This window comes from Thermochaetoides thermophila, assembly GCF_000221225.1.
Source record: "Thermochaetoides thermophila DSM 1495 unplaced genomic scaffold scf7180000011816, whole genome shotgun sequence".
NCBI lineage: Eukaryota > Fungi > Ascomycota > Sordariomycetes > Sordariales > Chaetomiaceae > Thermochaetoides > Thermochaetoides thermophila.
The window spans coordinates 1,275,087-1,294,462 of NW_006383032.1; the positions used below are offsets into that span (position 1 = coordinate 1,275,087).

Here is a 19,376-nt window from a genome sequence, read left to right on the forward strand (position 1 = left end):
AGCAAAGGGGACACAAGTCAATCAATTTCATTGGCACTGTATCGTAACATCTGTCCTTCGGCAGAGACATGCATGTGATTGTGTTTGAGAGCGTCTCCATGGCGGGCGAAGAAGTGAATCCCCCGGATTGGCCCTGCCAACCAAGAGATGACTGCAGTGGGGTTATGGTCATCAAAAATATCACGTGATTTCGCCCCGCCAGGATTGGCGCCAAGACCGCCCACCGGGGCTGCACCCGAAGCACGGCAACGTTGCGAAGCTCAGCATCTCGACGTCTGACGACGGCACCAGCAAGCGCGCTGTCAACCAAGTCGCCTTCTCGAGCCAACCAATTTGTCTTGCAGGCCGATTCAGATACGTTCAAAATGGCTGGCCTTCAGCACTACAGTACGTATTTTCTAGGTCAATTGGCTCTTGAAATTGGCCCTCGAGGGGGAAGCTGTGAGTGGAGGAAGAAAGAGCTCAGATCAAGCTAACGGTGTTCTCTACAGAGATCGCCATGGACCCGGCCCTGGTCCGGCTCGGGAGTACGTTACTTGCTTCAACCCTCTGATTCTATTAAGGTTTTGCTGGAGAATTCCGGCTCTAACCCCCCAACCTTCTTCCTCTCCTGCCAGGCATGATCAGCAACCGCTATAAGTATTTCCGTTGGACCAAACGCACCGCTCTCGTCTCCTTCATGTATGTTGTTGTTGTGCCCAGCACTATCGGCTACCTTGCCTATAAGACGGACGTAAGTCTGCCCTGGTGGACGGGATCCTGTGGAGGAAGTCAGTGGAGGGATATGTGTCCTCTTCCTAAAAACGCGCTCGAGGAGAGACGATTGGCTGACGTGCTGCCGCTCTTCATGGGCGTTTTTGCGACAGGGTCTTTGGGATCTGCGGGCAAAGAGGAGGGGCGACCTCATCTCCGAGCGCTGAAGGAGTCGTGTGCCAGGGGACTTGTATATATGCAAATGAGACTCAGTTTTCGACATTTTTGGCTTTCTTCACCTTTAACGTTTTCGGAAGCCTTTTGATGCGGTTCGGCCTGGATTTCAGCGGTAGCTTGTGGTTGGGTCGGTCTCTGTCTCGGCCAGCCTCACCAACCTGCTTTTTCCCCAACCTGTCCCAAGCCAGACAGCATATGACAGCACATGATGCGTCTCTCCAGCCTACCCAAAGCCACGGACCACAAACCCCAGTACTCTTCATTGTAGTACAGTGAAATCTTTCGTTCTTAGGGTGCAAAATCACCTACTAATAGGCCGCAGCTAGGCCTCCATGTCTGGAAGCCTACTTAGATAGGTGAGAGGCTCCGCCCTAACGACTTAGGAACTAAGGGGTTTTCGCAGCCGGTGGCTGCCCGACGGGGCGTGCCCGGTGTGCTTTTTATTATCATTATTTTATTTATTTCTTTATTTAATTTTCAATAATGTCCTCCCGTTAGTATTGCCAATTGCCAGTGGCAACCTTCACTATGATCTCGGACCCGTTGGTGCTGCAACACGATGGAACACTCGATAGGCGATAACACATAGGTGTGATGTTTTCAGATTGGATATATTCATGCAGTGCTGAGACCAATATCTTCATGTGTCCCCGTTTATTTATTGGCTCCAAGATCAAGGGCGTATGTGATGATAAATCCTGGATGTTTGGTTCTAGTATTCGTCTTCCACGAGCTGGCAAGAAGAGCGTTTGACTTGGAATCAGAGAATATACGACGCTCACATCGAGAAAGTATCATTATCTGCCCTGAAGGCATTTCTCCAACACTCAACAACTTTCCCCGACGAGACCCACCAAGTTATCTCCATCTCCCATAATCTCCGTCATCGTTTGGCACGTCTCCCCTCCTCCACTCTCCCTCAGGCAACCCCCCTCTCCCGAAATCCCCAGAATACCTTCTTCCTCGCCGGCCTCTCCACCCTCTTCCCCGGCCGTTATAGCCGCCGCCGCCGCTCCAGTGATAATCTCTTTCCCTATCGCGATATCTACTTGATGCAGGTGGCAGTGGAGGAGAGGGCAATTCATCTTCTCCCCACGAAGTCGTTGCCTCCCCAACGCCTGCGCCCCGGCCAACCTTCGCTGCGCCTGCGGGCATAACCTCCCCAGTCAACTCATCTGGCGGTAAAATCGCACAACTGATGTAATCGCCGGGTATAAACCGCGCTTCTTCGAGTGTGAGGCTCGCCTGGTCATCTTCATTGCATTTGGAGTCACCTTCATTCTCGTAGTCATCGCCGTTTGCGAGGCTGCTGTCCAACCCCATTTCATCATCTTCTACGATCTTGTCTGCATATCCTGCGCCGGGCCCTTTCGCGCCCCCTAATACCACGCTTCCCAAGTCCTTGGTGATAAACTTCTGCCTTGTCCGTTGAAACGACGCTGCAGCCGCAGCACGAGCTCGTCTCCTGCCTCTCGGGCTGCGACTTCTACTCCTGCTGTAGCTCCTACTCCGACTCCGGCTCCTACTCCAGCTGCGACTTCTGCTGCGACTCCGGTTGTCGTAGTCTTCGTAATCGTCGTAGTCGCTCTCTTCGGGGTAAACAAGCCGAAAAGAAAGGCGCGTACCGACAGCTGGATTGGGAAGGATGGGAGGGGACGCTTCAAGCATGTGGTGCGCTAGCTCGAGGAGGGTGCAGGATTTCCAGGCGTGTATCGGGAGGTAGGGAGGAAGATTGCGCGCGGCGAATTCATCGGGTCTGGGCGGACTGAGTCAGCCTTTGGCATCAATTGAAATGAGAGAGCTTGATGGAGCATACCTGTGAAATGCGCCGGTGCGGTAGAAAAGCTTGACGAGGAACGGCGCTGTCTCGTCACGTTTGACGTCTGACGCGCTCATTGTGTTTATGTGAGCTGGTAATGCATTGATTTAGAAGCTCGCGTTTGGCTGGAAAATTCTTGGGCTAGCAATGTGATAACTATAAGGATAACTTCTTGAGAAGGTTCTTGAAGTGAGAAGATTGGATGAAAATGGTACTAGAAGATTGAGAACCACAAGCGCAAAAGAAGCTTCGGCAGACGTTTCGATCAGCGATCGTCGTGACAAAGGGCTGGTGGAGCTGCAGCCCACTGAAGGTGGGGCCCGGGGGTGCACCAACCGGGGCGTCAATGTGGCTGTTGGCTGGTTGCTGGGGCGAGATGACTTGGTTTTAGCGGGTCGCAGAGCCGCCTTGGGGAATCACTTCTTAACATTTCTCCTTCATCGTCTCGAACCACGACATCGCCATCGTTTACAAGAGTTTCTTCGCTGAGCCGCCAACCTACGCCTTGTAAATTCTTTCAACCTTTCTCCGGGATTACTTCTGGATAGAACCCCAACGCCAACCTTTCGAGAAACGCCCCTCTAGGGCCCTTTATCGCCAAAATGGACTTCGCCTCGTTGATGTCCAAGGAGCTCTCCAAAGCCTCCTCCTCCGTCCCTTCTGATAAGAAATATATATCCCGTCGCGAAGCCGAAGAGCAACGCCGCAAGGCCTACCTCGAAGAACAGAAACGACTCGAGGAAGAGCGTGCCGCGAAAGCAGCCGAAAAGCGCCGGCGCGAGGAAGAGGCCGCTGCTGAAGCCCGCGCGAGGGAAGAAAAGCGCAGAAAGCTTGCGGAAGAACAGCGCGCTCGGAAGGCTGCCAAAGAAGCTGAGGAGGAGAGGGCAAGACGGAGGAGGTTAGGCCTTCCGGAGGTCCCACCCACAGCCGAGAACGAAGAGAAGGAGAAGGAAAAGAAGAAGCAAGAAGAGGAAGCATGGGACGAAGACGACGAATGGGGTCTAGGCGAGGACGCAAGGCGCGACATTCCAGACGACGAACTCACGACAAAACTGCGCTCTCTGGGTGAACCAGCCCTCCTTTTCGGCGAAGACCACTCCGCCCGGTTACGGCGCTATCGCACTGCGCTGCGCAGAGAGCGCGGCCTAGCCTTGCCAACGGGCCCGATTGAGACAAGTCTCCCGCCAGTAGAAGAAAAGGATATGAAAGTCCCTCCCAAGGCCCCCCCAGCGTCAGACCGGAAGGCGCGCAGATTCCTGTTCCGCCAGCTGGCTTCCTACTTCAACATGGTTCTGCGCGAGTGGGAGGCCGCTTTGGCAAGGGAAGACAACGCCGACACGTTTGCTGGACAAGCAGCGCGCAAGGCGTGCTCGTCCAGTAAAGAAACAATGAGGCCCCTCTTCCGGAAATTTGAAACGGGAGATCTTGATGAGGAGATCCTGAGCGCGATAGTGGAGATTGTGCATGCGGCACAGGAGAGGCGGTACGTGGATGCGAACGATGGGTATCTGAGGTTGAGTATCGGCAAGGCGGCATGGCCTATCGGTGTGACGATGGTTGGTATTCACGAACGTAGTGCGCGCGAGAAGCTGCATGATGGTGAAAGGGGACATATTATGGGCAGTGAAATCACAAGGAAGTACTTGCAGAGTATCAAGCGGTGCTTGACGTTTGCGCAAGTTAGGTGGCCGCCGGAGGATGTGAGGCAGTTGATGGGGTAGGATACCCATGGCTGTAGTAATGAGGTGATCAAATCGATCGCTATATAATGTTCACATCAGGGCTTGATCAACGAGATCTTATGGTTGAGCAGTTGTGCTCACCGTTGTAGTACGGTCCGTTGTCACTACAGTATGCCTTGGCATATCACTGGTTCCATATCATCATAGGCCCTCAGTATACGGGCTGCTTATCAGACCCCTGAGATCCCAACTTCAATAATACCATGCTCAGGCCATGCTCGTCTCGTATCCCAGCGCTTTTCAGTTCAGCTCCCTTTGCCCTTCCCTTGTGCCAAAAATGCATTACTTGAATGAAAAGCACGACAACCAAAGGTTTCGTTTCAAACAACATTTTCCAATTGTTCATTCATCCGATCCCCTTGTTGAGTCATCATCCCTCTCATGGCAGAGAATTTGGCTGTTAACGGCCTGATGTCGAGCTCAGCAGCAACAAGCCCCATGCGGTTCAACCGATCAATTGCTTGGCGCTCGTACACCTTGGCCGTCTTAAGCGCCATGTTCTGCATGTGAGCGCGCTGGTTGGCCGACATGGTAACGACAAGCTAGGAACGTTAGCTTTGTTTAAGCAAACCGGGTAATTTGTAGAGCATACGCGGTCAATAAGATCTATCTTCGCTTGCAGAGTCCCGGCCTTGATCATATCCGCCAGCTCGTCCTCAATCGGCTGGTCCGGGCTACCAAACGCCTTGGCCATGGTATCCAAGCTCACCCGCGAGAAGGGAATCAGGTACTGCACAATACACTTGTTTCGAATCTGCTGAAAGATGGTCTTGACATGCCGTTGCAGGTAGATATCGAGCAAGCAATCAGTCCGGTACGCCTCCAGAGTCGAGATACAGGCCGAGTAGCGGCCGCTGACAAACTGCGATACCGCCCGCCGGATGTTGGGCTCCAGCTCGAGGAACTCGCGGAATTTGACGTTGTCCAGCACCTTCGTCTGCAGCTCGCTGCGATTCATGAACGCGAGGGCCAACAGCCCGCCATAAATAGCCACGTCGTTGGGCGATGCAATCTCGTTATACACCGTCGGCGCAACGTTATCTGCCTCTAGGAAGCTGAGCGCCGCGTCGAGGTACTTCTCCTGGCCCAGGTACGCAATACCATGCGCTATGCGCATATATGCTGAGAGTTGCTTCTCCTCGTCATCCGTCAGCTGCGCCGTGCCCTGGAGCTTGCTCAGATGCGCGGTGACCATGCTCCATTCACGACGATGGATGGAGACGCGGACGAGATGCTTGGCCACGTCGATATATTGCTTAGTAGTGCTGACATCCGGGCGCATTTTCATAAAAGACTCGGCAGCAAGGTTCAGATCGCCTGTGGCTTCTAGGTGCTTACCCATGTCCTCGTGGCCCATCTGGAGAGGTCAGCCAAACTGAAATCAGCTGTCTAGCGGGGTGTTTCTCCCAGAAAACCTACCCGAATGCTCTCCTTAATTAGGTTGTTCTTGTAACCCTTGAGCTCTGTCAGCAGCCGGTTGGTAATATCCTTGTTCTCGGCCTCTTTTTGGTTGATCCACGCCTGGTCTAGGACCGCCTCTGGCTCTAATGGGGCTGCAATCTGCAGGCAATCTACGGCTTCTTTGTATCTTTGGATATCTCTCCCCTTCTTGGCATCGACTATGGCAGCTTTCAGGGCATCGATGCATAGCGGCACACAGCTTCGGCCGATGAGGATGAGGCGGTCGAACCTTGTACGGCCTGGATGTGTCAGGGCCGTATGGACACCTGGTCAATGAACTCGTGGCGCTCACCCTTGTAGTTCCCAATGTACATGTCCAGATCGAACCTGGGGGCCTCTTGTTCGCAGCTCTATGTTAGCATCATGCCCTCGACTATGTCGGCAGCTGAGAGCTGCCAGCAGCTTGCACTCGTACCTTTGACGACAGGATAGCCCTGGCCGTCCATAAGAGTGAAGAACCTCAGCAGATTGTTGTCCATCTTAGCTGGTGTGGTCGTGGCACTCTACGTGCCTCCAGGTAAGGCTGATGGTAGATTTCGCGATGCTGTGCTGGGTCAAATCGTGATAAGGCTGAGACTTGTGCTGGAGGTCACCTTTGGCAGGAGCTTGACCCAGGCAACCGCCGGGACCCAGCGCGGGCCAATGGTGGGGTAAGTGGAGCTGGTTGTGCGTAGTTAACCCTGGCCAGGGTTATGTATGGGAGAAGTTTACATGAAAGCCGGCAGCTCCAAGGAAGAGCGTCGGTACGGACTATTGTGCACGCTCCAGCTGTGAGATTGTGTTATTTATTTACACTCAGTAAGATTACTTTTTAGTGTACAACAAAATTCGACAGAGATATGTGGCCCAAACTCCCAAGTTTGGCATCTTCGGCTTATGCCTGTGCAAAGCCACGGATAAAACGCCGATAAAAGAATTGCAACATAGCCCCTAGCTAGGTATTGAATTGGCAGTACTTTCAAGACTAATTCAGTGTTCCAGGTTATGAATACTATCTGCTCATTCAACTATACCCAATGCTTGCATTGTTTGCGAGAGCTGTTTGTGAAATACGGACTGATTACCCTTTGCTTAGATAATCCCTAGTCAGATCGCTCTCTGGATGATTTTGGGAACCTCCACAAGCCAATGGGTAAGGGAAGTGCAGCGTCGCAACCCTCCGCATTTAATATCAACAGGAGATGTGAGGATCCAGAGATCGGCAGTGTAGAGTGCCTGTTGTGGACAAAGAAGATTGCGCACCCGTTCTGCAACGCCGCCCCTCCGTTTCAAGTTGGGAACAAGGATTGCAAAAAGAGCAAAGCAGAAGGTCGGGGGAAATTCGGAGCCTTGTACCCTCCATGTTAGGCCCTGTGTGCGATTCCGTGCTGCATGCGCCGATTTTGGGCGAACTGCAGGAGCCCTGCTCTGCTCCCATGTCGACCCCCGACCTTGTCCGTCCGATATGTCTGATGACGTATGCCAAGATCATTAGCGCGACCTTGGGTGCAGGGAATTTCCCCACCTTTTTCAAGATCCCAATTCCTTGTACATTGTTCGGGTCCCATTTCGCCCTTTTTCCCTGCACCTACGAATTTTTGAGTACGCCAGGGTCTTCTTGCAGATACAATCCATTTCTAGGCATGTCGATGGTGTGGGATGAGGATTGGAAGGATGCATTTGTTGTCATACAATTCAGACTTGGGTGAGGGATGGTACTCCATGCCCACTTTCCACCCGGAGCCCAGGGCAGCTTCGAGCTCTGCGCAGCAGCTGTCGGTGAGGACCGTCCTGGTTGGCTCCCAGATGGGCAGCTCGTATGTACAAGGTCCCACTGGGCCGCGTCCAATGCTGTCCCCATCCGTTGACGAGCCTGAGTCCCCAACCACTTCCTCCGAGCACGTAACGGGCTGCCGACTGATGACCAATCCTGAGGTTTCCAAGCTGCAGAGCGTAAAACCCCCCACTCCATGCTTTGTGTTCTCTTTGTATCTCACAAAACTTATGAACAGGCAGGGAACCAACATAACTACCCTGTGGCTTCTGCATGGCTTCACGTCCCGTCCCTTGTTAAGTGAGCATGACGCGCGTGGAGGGCAGCCCGGTCAAGAGGTGAAAGTCTAAAACCCTGTGTGGGACTCTTCCGGAGTTGTGGGCTGTGTGGGCTACCTATGGAATGACAGCTGGGTGTGCTCAAATCGAAACACCCGAGACCTGCACAGAATGGGTGTTGATGGCACCTCGACCCCAGACAGAGAGGACATTGCTCATTCGCTGAGGTGACGCCAGCAACGGTTGCACCGGAGTGTGACAATGGAACTCACATATCACAAGATGTGGGAGCACGATTGATTCCTGTACCATGGCAATGACTGAGTAACAGAAACAAAAAATGGCACAGAAACTCAATCACTTGAATGGCAATCATCAAGTATTGGCCCAAAATGTGAACTGTGTGGCCAAGCTGCTTAGTCCAGGGTCCGACCCTCCACACCAGACCAGGGTTTTCGTCTTTTCTCGAGAGAGCGGCAGGCAGATGGCCCCGTTGAAACCCCCACTTGTATACTCCTCCAACCTCCTGTCATCAAACCCGCTGCCCAACCACCGAGCGGTGCTTTAGGCCTCAGAACCCCTTAGTTGGTATCTGGCCCCTGCGCAGGGCTCGTTCTCCTCCTTCTTCTATTTCCTTCTTCCCTGCTTTCCGCAGTTTCGCGTTTTTCTATTTTTTCTAGCGCCTATCCACTTTTGTGATTTCTCCACTTGATACAATCCATCAGGGCTACATCGGACACCCCTTGCATCCTGGATCTACATTGGCACTTCCCTAGCCTAGGAGTGCACTTCATCTTTATAACCCCGGCCCGGCTCCCGTGCCGGAGCCGATCTCATTTCCCTCGCCTATCGAGGACCATTCCCATCGGCTGGCAGATCGGAATCGCCATAGGTCTGCGGACGGAAACTCCGTGTGCCCGAGTACATCGCAGTTGGGCTGCTCTGCATCAGCCATCCTCTCCACGCCGATGAGCAGCCTTGTGGCAGCTCACCGGCGTGGCTAAGACTTTTACTGGATCCCTGTTCGCCTATGGTTTCAGTGACACAACCGTTTGTCTCTTAAACATATCATTGGGGTATGAGGATCTTCCGACATTTCAACACAACCTTCTTCCTCTCATATATAAGAGCCCCTTTCCCTGACATGGCTCTCAAAACCTTGAGACCGAACACACTTGTTCGACTTCCGACATCAGTATTAACTCCCTCGGACTTTACAAGCCAACACTTTTTTCAGCTGACATTGAAAAGCAGAATGGGTTTCAGTCTCTAATCAACTTCAGCCCGAGTCCATTTTGCATCAGCACTGAACACACTGATCTCAAATTGAACTTCAAGAAGCTGGACCTGATAAAGCCCCAAAGCCAGACGATTTCACCCCGAATGCTTATTCTCCTCACCAGTAGCATGGTTGAGGATCGTCACTAGCTCGACTGTACACACCCACATCACGCCATCTTCGACACAATCCCCTGAGACATGACAATTATTTCAGCCGCTGAGGCCCAACACACCGGCCATCCTGCAGCCATTGACCAAACAGATATGCAAACCGCTGTCAACACGAATCTGATCGACACCCCTAACTCCCCCGATATGTCCGACGACGAGCTGGACGACCAGTCCCAGGACGAGTATATGTCTTCGGGAGATGGGACATCACCAGCACAAGAGGGTGTGCAAGCAGAAGCCAGCCAAAACGAAGGGAGTCCAGCTGGGCCGAACACACATTTGCCAAAACGACGTAGGGTTAGCAGAGCTTGTGATGAGTGCCGGCGCAAAAAGGTTAAGTGTGATGGTTTGAATCCATGCAAGCACTGCAGAATTTACTCATATGGTGAATTGCTACGCATACCATGGTTGTGGATATGTTCCCTGTTAACTGACTTGGGTTTAGAATGCACTTACGATAAACCATCTAACCGTCGGAGGACCCCTGGGCCGGGATATATCCAGGCCCTTGAGCAAAGACTCGACCGCGCTGAGGCCCTTCTGCGCCAATTCATGCCTAATGTTGACCTTACCGATCATAATCTCGATCCGGTGATACAAAAAGAGTTTCGCAATCGGCAAAAAGCGAGGGCCCAAGCTCAAGCCATGACTATCAGGGAGGAGCCATCTCAGGAAGAGGGGGGAGATGAGAAAGATGACAAGCCTGGCAGCAACCATGACAACGAGGATGCCAAGCTCATGTCCATGATTGAGTCTATGGGCCAGCTAGATCTGAAGGAAGGAGGTGTCTGGGATTTTCACGGTGCGTCCTCAGGAACAATGTTCTTGCAGCGGCTGAAAGAACACTTTCAGAGTCTGTTAGGGAATGAACACGGGATAAACTTCTTGCCTAGACCGGTCCCACCGCCCGGGTTGTTCAGCATTGATTCCCCTGCAGCCATAGGAGCTACACCAAGCGCCAACTCCCAGGAGGCAAAACTAGAGCAGAGGTTCCAGCTGCCACCAAAAGACAGGGCCAAGAAACTGTGCTACTACTCCCTTGACTGCGCGACGTGTTTGTTGAGGGTTATTCACCAACCAAGTTTCTATGAAATGTTCGAAAAGTTGTATACAACACCACAAGAGTCTTGGGGGAATGAAGAGCACAGGTTCCTGGGACTGTTCTTTGCCGTGTTGGCTCTTGGGTGTGTCTACAACGTGTCTCAGGTTAGCCCATCCAGTCCAGCACCGACCTATAAGGATGCTTTGGAGGAAGGGTAGGTCTCCTGGCATCACTCATATGTCATTCTCTGGCTGACATACCCAAATAAAGGATCAAATACTACCTATCTGCGCGTCTCATCCTCCAAGATGTAGCCGAATGCCGCGATCTCTGCTCACTTCAAGCTTTTGTCTACCTGATTCTCTTCCTACAAGCGACATCGCATATCAGCGATTGCTACGCGTTCCTCGGGATAGCATTGCGATCATGCTTACGCATGGGTTTGCATCGCCATATTCTCCATGACAAAATCACTCCCATTGAGGATGAGACACGTCGCAGGGTCTTTCATGTTGTTCGACAGATGGACTGCTACGTCTCTGCTATTCTGGGTTTCCCAATTCTCTTAAGCGACGAGGACGTTGACCAACCCCTACCGAGCGAGGTTGATGATGAGTTTATCACCAGAGAAGCGATTGTCAAGCCTCCCGAGGGAACACCAAGTTTCTTTCAGGCGTTCAATGCTCATAACCGGTTGATGGGGATACTGGCTCGTGTGGTGAAGGAGATTTATCCTTTCCGAGAAAGGGGGCGGTCGGCAAAGGAATCGATGAGCGCTAGGCAGGGAAGCCCAACATTCTTGATTAGCTACTCCAGGATTCTGGCATTAGAGAAGGAATTGGAAGACTGGAGGGGCGGCTTACCAGAATTTTGGAGGGAGGGGACGGAGGGACCAATCGAAGTTGTCCGGTAGGTCTCCTCGTATATAGGGATGATTAACAACTACTGACATAGAACAGCGTCCGGACCCTCCTGCGTTTCGGCTTTGCTCACGTCCAAATGATGCTCTATCGTCCCTTTCTACACTATATGTCGCCTGCCCTGACAGCCGGCAAGCAAGTTGATGAGCGGTGCTATCGCTGTGCAGCGAAGTGCATTGAGGTCTCGCGCAACATCATCCACATTGGTGCCGAGATTCAGAAGCAGGCTGTCTTAATTGGCCCGTACTGGTTCATCCTGTATGCAATCTTTTTTGCGATACTGTCGCTTGTATTTTTCGTCCTTGAGAACCCAGGACATGTGAACACCAAGCAGTATGTTAAAGATATCTATGCCGGAAGGGAGTTTATTGCAAATTTGAAGGGTAGGAGTTTAACTGCGGATAGGATTACGAGCGCGCTGAATGTGAGTCTCCTCTTTCCTCCAAAGGGGAAAGAATACAAGCAGAACGACACTGACGATAATCATATAGCCTCTTTTTGAGCAGCTCAGTGAACGCCTGGATACTGGTGCGAAGCAGCCAAAACCGAACAGGAAGAGGTCTGCCCCGCCTGCACTCCCTCAGGAACTAAAGGTGGACTATCATCCCGTGGCATCAGGTCAGGAAAGCGACAACAGTTCCCAACAACGTGTTGAGGAGATAATACAGCCACAACAAAGGGGAGTTCCTCAGCAAAGCACCCAATTATCATCAAGTTCACACCAACAGCTGGTCTCATCTGGAAATTACTTTCTCCAACACGCAAGCCTGTCGACCCAGGATTTCCAAACGCTACAGGGTATGATTCCCGTACCCATAACCGGACCTCTAACAGGGTCGACTGGGGCTGTATCAACCAATTTTGCGGCTGTGGCGGCTACCGCTGCTACAGTCTCTAGCACAGTCCAAGATGCAATCATTCAGGGCTACCCACAACACCAAGCAACTCAGGGCATCTCACCGTCAACGACCCTTCCGCAACACTCAACCTCAGTTCCCAACCAAGTCTATGCCCTTGCTTCTGCCCCAACCACAGTTGCCCTGGATATGGGGATAATGTACCCTGCATCAAACACGCAAAACTCCTTTGTCTATCCTGCTCAGACTCACCCCTCAACTGGCGTAGCACCCCAACCCCAGGCCCAGACCAACCCAACAATGCAATTTTATCCGACACCAGCAGCCATGCAACATGGAAGTTCAACTGCCGCGGGTACAATGTACGATGGAATCGAAGGACAGCTGCTGGAGCCGATTCCTTCGTGGTTGATGCACACTCAAACTCAGAATCAGCAGGAGCACCCAGGGCAGGGATCACAAAATGATTTCCATATTTCATTGGAGTCGATGACGGCGTCTAGGATCTCTCAGGGTTGTTGGGGAGGCGCAGAGGGGTATCGTTGACAATATTTAACTGCTAGGTTGTGGAGGTTTGATTACGGGACTGAGGAGATGTAAGATGTGGAAGATGATTTGATGACGAGACAAGCTTTGGTGCCTACTTCAAGACTCATATGGGGCATATGAGGGAACTAACAGCTTTGCTTCAATATGAAGGATTTCTGAAGGGCAATGTAAGATTTAGGAAGGTCTGAAACTGGGACAGTTTTTGAACCTGTCAGCTGTCCAAGTATATTTGCATAGGAGGGAGCGAGCATTAAGTTACCGATACCCGCGGATGGCGAGCAAGTGAAATGGAATCAAGAGGAAACAACGCATGAAGAGGAGGAAAGGAAGAGGAGAGGATAGAGACAAATGGCCTAGACTCTGCTAGGGAGACAGAGGGGGGAAAGGATCATAACCACTAAAAGAGAAGCGCTGGTTTTAGCTAATAGACCGATCAATCGGCGGTAGTTTCTCAAATTTTACGATTTTGACTGAAATAGACAAAACGGATGGACGGATTTTGTGTGAGAAGCTCCTGAGTTAAGAATTTTCATGACCTCGGTTGAAATCTGAGCGGTTGCCCCGGAGAATCAAACAAACCCCTGAAGGTTACTCTCCTCCACACGGAACCCTAACCCTAGGCTCGCTGAGCAATGGTAAGCTGCTTGATGTCAGGCTCTACATGACAAGATTCCTCCCAGCTTTTATTTTCTTTTCGCCTTACTCCTAGAATTAACTCCCTGATGAAACAATCCAACATTACCTCTCTCCAACAATCCCGTTATCTCCCGAGCGTGGAGGAGATAACCTCCATTTGGCAGGCCCGGCGTTCGGGCAACTCACTTGTTCGCGTGCTTCTTCTAGCCTGTAGGGGGCATGGGGAATTTTTCCCTGACAACATGTTGACCTCTGAAACACGATCGCGAGAAAGCGGGATATCCACATGCTCATGGACGAGCATGCGAACGTCTCGTGCGATCCACCTCGGCACTTCCCGGCCGCCGCTTCAAGCTTCTATAAATCTTGTTCTCGATGTCGACAAGAGGCGAGTCCACACTGACTCAGATCCGACAATCCCTGACAGCGGATGAGAAATGGAATGCGCGGAACAGGCGGGAATATGATTGACTGTTGGGAAGGTCGGACCTGGAAATGGTAGGGATCAGGGATAGAGATCGGGGTTCGTCTGTTCGCTACACGCTGCTCACTCGCGCGTCTTCATGACATCAGGGGCTGTGCCGGCCCCGCCCGCAGCTTCCGAAGTTGTAGAAAGCAAGTACATAATATAGCAGGCTCTCACGGATGAAATCTTGGTGAGGGAGAACTGCTGTTTGGTTTGAGTCTGCTTTGGTGAGCCTGAGTTTTTGACACCCAGGCACCATGCTGGCCCTACCACGTCAGGCGTCGACGCCCTTCAGGAGGTGCGAGAGGACAATCGGGAGATACATCCAGTGCCGGAACTTCGGTCTGCGCATCGGTGAGCCTCAATCGAAGTCCTAGTCTAACTAGTTCTACTAACAAACATCGCAAGATGAACCGCGCAAAGAGCGCGTCGTGATCCTTGGCTCCGGCTGGGCAGGCTACGGCTTCGCACGAACCCTCGATCCCACCAAATATGAGCGCATCATCATCTCTCCGCGCTCCTACTTCGTCTTCACCCCCCTTCTAGCTTCCACTTCAGTGGGAACGCTCGAGTTCCGCACTATTCTCGAGCCGATCCGTCGCCTGCGCGGGCAAGTCGGGTTCTACCAGGGTTGGGCAGACGACGTGGACTTCGACCGCAAAATCGTGTATGTCGAGTCCAATGCTGCAGAAGAAGCCGCATCCAAGACGGTCGTTCCCCCTCCCTTGCCCGGGCCGTCCTCGACAGAGGGGCAAGAGAAGGCCGTGGCCCCGGCAAAGGAAACGAAACCCAAGGGACACATCATCCAAATCCCCTACGACAAACTCGTCATCGCCTGCGGCGCCTATTCCCAGACCTTCGGCATCGAAGGCGTGCGTGAACATGCTCACTTCCTCCGCGACATCGGCGACGCCAGACGCATCCGTCTGCGTGTGCTTTCCCTCTTCGAGATGTGCTCCTACCCTCCCGGCTCGGACCCCCTCAGTGACGACGACAAGCGCACGCTGCTACACTTCGCCATCGTGGGCGGCGGCCCAACAGGAATCGAGTTCGCGGCAGAGTTGCACGACCTCATCCACGAAGATTTGGCGCCAATTTATCCTCAGTTGATGCGATTTGTTCGAATAACAGTCTACGACGTCGCCCCAAAAGTCCTCCCCATGTTCGACCAAGCGCTCGCCCAATACGCCATGGAGACGTTCCACCGTCACGGCATCAGCGTCAAAACTCGTCACCATCTCCAACGTCTCCGTCCAGCCGATGGCCCCCTCGGAACACGCCACGGTGCACTGAAAATCAAAATTAAAGAATACGGAGACGCCGAGGTCGGTGCCGGCTTGGTGGTTTGGAGCACAGGCCTAATGGCCAACCCCTTCATCTCGAAGCTCGCCAGTAAAGAAATTTCCTCTCCCTCCGCCCATGCTGCAGCAAACAACCCGTTTACTCCCCCGCCTTCGGCTCCGAATATCGTCCCCCCTCCCACGAGGCACCTCCTCCGAGACTCTCGCACGGGGGGTCTGCTAACAGACGGACACCTCCGCGCCCTCACAGCACCCACCAACCCTAACCCTGCTATCTTCAACTCTCCAAAGCCTCCCTCTCAAACAGCCACCGCCCTCCCAGACGTCTTCGTGATAGGCGATTGCGCCGTGCTAGCCTCAAACCCCGCACTCCCCAAGACAGCACAGGTAGCTTCCCAACAGGCCTCTCACCTCGCCAAGGCGCTGAACAAAGCATACGATCCTTCTCCCTTACGTTTTCCGGATGGTACACGGGAAAACATGGAGAAAATGATCGTCACTGGGGAGCTAAGACCATTTAAGTTCCGTAATTTAGGCACGTTGACATACTTGGGGAGCTGGAAAGCCATTCATCAAAGCAAGGTTGATGCGTTAAGGGGATGGATGGCGTGGGTGCTCTGGAGGACGGCATACTTGACGAAGAGCATGAGTCTGAGGAACAAGATTTTGGTGCCGGTTTATTGGGTTGTATCATGGATCTTTGGACGGGGAATTTCGAGATTTTAAGGGAGGCTGTTACGAAGGAGAGCTCGATGACTGGGAGGAGAAAAGACTCGAAGGTAGAGACTGGCTAGGGAAGGACGATTTTAGGGGTGCCGCTGAGTTCAGATTTGGCCATCTGTCTATTCCACATCAGCGAGTGACAAGAGATATGGTGAGATGGATGAGTGATGTCTATGTTTGTTCCACCTGGTCCAGTGAGGTCTAGACCACACACATCTGAAGGTCTTTGGGAGCAAAGGCCAAAAAGAAGAAGAATAAGAAGAAGAAGAAGAAGAAGAAGCATGGTTGTAAAGAAGGGAAAAAGGACCAAAGAAGAGAGGGCCCAACAGCTCCCTAGGTAGAAAGTATATCGACTCCTTGATGAGCCCAATCCATACATGGCACCACTTTCAGAACGGTGGTTACGATGAATAATGCTGTCAAATCATGATTGAAATCCATGTTAAGACCCAAAGGTATACATACAAGTAAATAATAATAATAATAATAATAATAAAAACTTCGCTCAATCGCTACAGTACTCAGATACCTAGCCAACCCATCACCACTTATCCTGATTCTCCAGCTTCACATCCCCCATTTCTATCTCCCTGATTCCCATTATTCCCATTCCTGTTCCTGTACCGTTCCGGAACAAACAAAATACCCAAACCAGTGGGAGGAGAACTCATCACCTCGTCCTCTTCTCTCTCTTCTTCGTCCCCATACTCAGCTCTTAGGCTCCCCACGGGACTCCCCTCCCTAGACGCCGGCTCGGCACGACTCTGAACCCCGGAATTCAATCTCGTACTCGCGGCGCTTACAAGCCCACTCAAAAGATCACTGACAGAGCCGACAGAACGCCAGTCTATCCACGAGAGGGTATCATCCTCGTTATTGATGATGTAGCGGACCAAATCGCCAGAAGGATCGGAAGCTTGGGGCCACTCCATGTCATCATCAGAATTGTTGGTGCTACTAGGTTCGACATAGATCCACTCGGCTGAATCTTCGCTGTTCTCGTTATCACTTTCGCCAGTGCTGGAGTTTTCAATGACTTCCAACTCACCATTCTCGTTCTCCCGAATGGTGATTGAAACAAAACCTCTGTCATCTCCGTCCCCACTACTAAGCCGCTCTTGAATAGGGCAGAAGTGGCTCCCGCGGCCGGGAGGAGCCACAACCTCCATCGCAGCACTTGTGCTCTAGTTGCCGCTGCCACGACGGGGCTCTGCATCCTCCATGTCATCGGTCACAGAATCCAGATTCTGACGACTAACCTCCTGTTCTAAGCCTCGCTCCAGCTCTGCCGGATTGTGAGCTGCTTCTTCCGTCGCATCATTTGCGGGCTTTTCCGGCTCGGATACAGGCTCTGCAGCGGCCATGACCGCATCCAAATCGTCGTCCAGCTGGGCACTGCTCTCCGTGCGTGATCCAGCAGGTTCACTGCTTGAACTCTCTATAAACCAGTGTCTCGCCTGCTCTTCCAAGACATTGAGCCTCTGCATAATTCGGTCTAAGCGGCCATCTTCATTACCCGCCACTCTCGATAATCGGTTTCCACACTCCTGTAACTCGTTGACGAGATTCAATGCCTCCCTCCTCCAAGCGTGGCGGCGGCGGCGGCGGCGGCGGCGGCGGCGTCGAATGTCACGGTCCTCCTGTATGCGTCTGCGACGTGTTTCATGGTTATCATCGTTGTTACCGTTTCTCGCACCATTGACGCGGTTACGGTTACGGCCACGGGAACGGCGACCAGAGCGAAAGTTGGGGCTGCTGGGAGAGCGCAGTGGCGGCGGACCCTGACGGGCATGTGAAGACGATGCGGGCTCTGTGCCGTTGAAATATCGACGTATTATGGGCATGAAAGGCGGAGCGGTAGGGTCCAAGTCCCTCGAAACAGAGGGATTGCCCCGCACGGAGGGATGGTAAATGCTGTTGGAGGACTGGCCGCCAAGGAGACGATCATTACTGGGATCGTAACGGCGTGGAAGCGGCCTACCGAGACTCGGTCCAGACCCACTTGGGAGGGAACGATGGCCGAGACGAGAGCCACTTGGCGCAGGGCGCTGACTATCGGCTGTTTGGGTCCTGGGCGCATTCAAACTGTTTGGATTCCATTCGCGAGGAGGGAACAACTCTGGATCGAAGTCGGAAAGCCTCCATCGCGGCGGGGGCACCGGCCCAGGGGGCGGAGGTGGCGCTCCCGCAGCTGGCATAGGCCGCTGTATATTCGGGTTTCCTGGAGGGGGCCCAAACGCCGGGGGAACAGTGTCCGGCGGAGGATTGCCTGGCGGAGCAGCGCCCATGGGAATAGCAGCCAGTGCAACACCAAAAGGAGCCGTGCCTGAAGGGACAGCTCCTGGAGGGGTAGGTCCGGGGGGCACAGAACCGGGGGGGCCAGCTCCGTGAGGGAAAATGCCAGAGGGAATCATGCTAGGAGGGATGGCGGGTCCCGAGGTATGGGAGATGGTGCCTAGGGGACCAATGGGGGGAGCCATGCCTGGCTGCGGGTTCTGGCCTACGCCAGGCCAGCGATTGAACCCGTTACGAGCCAACAGCGCAAAGAGGTTCAGAGATGATTCCAGAGATGCGTCAGCACGAGGACGCATGTTGCCATCGTCATCGGGCGTCGGGGGGTCACCTTGAAATGTTCGTCAGCGCGGAGTCGAAGCGCAGATGTCGATCAAAATAGGGGACCTACCGAAGCGAAGACCCCGGAGGGCATCACGGTGTTGAATCGGCGGCACAGCCCCACCACTTAATTGCGGAATGCTGTTGCCAGACGGGTTTCCGATGCGATTCTGGCCTTGAGTAATGAGCCGCGCGATCTCGTTGGCAATACGATCCCCATATAACACCCTGGCATCGAACGAGCCATCGACAGAGTTGGGGCGATTGATGTTCAGAGGGCCCAAACCGGCGGTAGAGTTCGCCGGAGGGATATAACTGCTGAGGCTATTGGGGATGAAACCAGGACGACGATTCGGGCTATTCGGGGGGTTTGGAGGGCCGCGGCGGCGACGGGGATAGATGCCATCCGGCTCTCCGTTCCACATGTCGCCGGAAGTTGGATAGGCTAAGCCCTGGTTAGGATCGAAAAGGTAAGGAGGCATGGAGTGAACGGAGATGGAGAGAAGTTATGTGATATACTAATGATAGTTATGTAGGGGTAGGATTGATGATGGCGGTGCTGATGTTGTTGATGTCGGGAGAAATGTCGAGGAGATGAACGTTTTGCGGGATGGATATGGGATATTTCGCAGCCTCAATGGAAGTTATTCTGCGCTTCAGCCATGTGAAAGATTTGATATCGCCATCAACTCGTGGGTTCCTTCCCCTTCGCAATGGCTTAAGGGTTTGGAACTCGCTGAGTGCTTGCCCCAAAAGGACCCGCTGTCAAAGCTCAGAGACAAAACATTATTAGTGACTCTTGCCCCCCACCCACGATGCTGTATTCACAGCCCT

General features: G+C 52.9%; 7 protein-coding genes across 7 annotated transcripts; 4 read left to right on the forward strand and 3 right to left on the reverse strand.

Moving 5' to 3' along the window:
* Window positions 1–365: 365 nt before the first annotated feature.
* On the forward strand, window positions 366–920 carry CTHT_0024350 (uncharacterized protein; the record flags this gene model as incomplete). Its single annotated transcript, XM_006692834.1, has 4 exons — window positions 366–387; window positions 492–527; window positions 618–733; window positions 867–920. 4 exons carry the CDS (start codon window positions 366–368, stop codon window positions 918–920), a joined length of 228 nt encoding a protein of 75 aa, XP_006692897.1.
* Window positions 921–1,788: 868 nt separating this feature from the next.
* Window positions 1,789–2,826, reverse strand: CTHT_0024360 (uncharacterized protein; the record flags this gene model as incomplete). Its single annotated transcript, XM_006692835.1, has 2 exons — window positions 1,789–2,686; window positions 2,747–2,826. The coding sequence occupies 2 exons, from the start codon at window positions 2,824–2,826 to the stop codon at window positions 1,789–1,791; spliced, it is 978 nt and encodes a 325-aa protein (XP_006692898.1).
* A 525-nt stretch (window positions 2,827–3,351) lies between these two features.
* Window positions 3,352–4,470, forward strand: CTHT_0024370 (putative pre-mRNA splicing factor; the record flags this gene model as incomplete). The annotated part of the gene is made up of 1 exon (XM_006692836.1): window positions 3,352–4,470. The coding sequence occupies one exon, from the start codon at window positions 3,352–3,354 to the stop codon at window positions 4,468–4,470; it is 1,119 nt and encodes a 372-aa protein (XP_006692899.1).
* A 341-nt stretch (window positions 4,471–4,811) lies between these two features.
* CTHT_0024380 (cop9 signalosome complex subunit 1-like protein) lies at window positions 4,812–6,431 on the reverse strand (the record flags this gene model as incomplete). Its single annotated transcript, XM_006692837.1, has 5 exons — window positions 4,812–5,033; window positions 5,084–5,848; window positions 5,911–6,191; window positions 6,245–6,289; window positions 6,368–6,431. The coding sequence occupies 5 exons, from the start codon at window positions 6,429–6,431 to the stop codon at window positions 4,812–4,814; spliced, it is 1,377 nt and encodes a 458-aa protein (XP_006692900.1).
* A 3,031-nt stretch (window positions 6,432–9,462) lies between these two features.
* CTHT_0024390 (putative transcriptional regulatory protein) lies at window positions 9,463–12,800 on the forward strand (the record flags this gene model as incomplete). Its single annotated transcript, XM_006692838.1, has 6 exons — window positions 9,463–9,658; window positions 9,881–10,237; window positions 10,298–10,691; window positions 10,748–11,386; window positions 11,437–11,821; window positions 11,889–12,800. The coding sequence occupies 6 exons, from the start codon at window positions 9,463–9,465 to the stop codon at window positions 12,798–12,800; spliced, it is 2,883 nt and encodes a 960-aa protein (XP_006692901.1).
* Window positions 12,801–14,162: 1,362 nt separating this feature from the next.
* On the forward strand, window positions 14,163–15,932 carry CTHT_0024400 (uncharacterized protein; the record flags this gene model as incomplete). Its single annotated transcript, XM_006692839.1, has 2 exons — window positions 14,163–14,259; window positions 14,314–15,932. The coding sequence occupies 2 exons, from the start codon at window positions 14,163–14,165 to the stop codon at window positions 15,930–15,932; spliced, it is 1,716 nt and encodes a 571-aa protein (XP_006692902.1).
* Window positions 15,933–15,996: 64 nt separating this feature from the next.
* Window positions 15,997–19,024, reverse strand: CTHT_0024410 (uncharacterized protein; the record flags this gene model as incomplete). Its single annotated transcript, XM_006692840.1, has 4 exons — window positions 15,997–16,048; window positions 16,554–17,113; window positions 17,189–18,552; window positions 18,613–19,024. The coding sequence occupies 4 exons, from the start codon at window positions 19,022–19,024 to the stop codon at window positions 15,997–15,999; spliced, it is 2,388 nt and encodes a 795-aa protein (XP_006692903.1).
* Window positions 19,025–19,376: the final 352 nt, after the last annotated feature.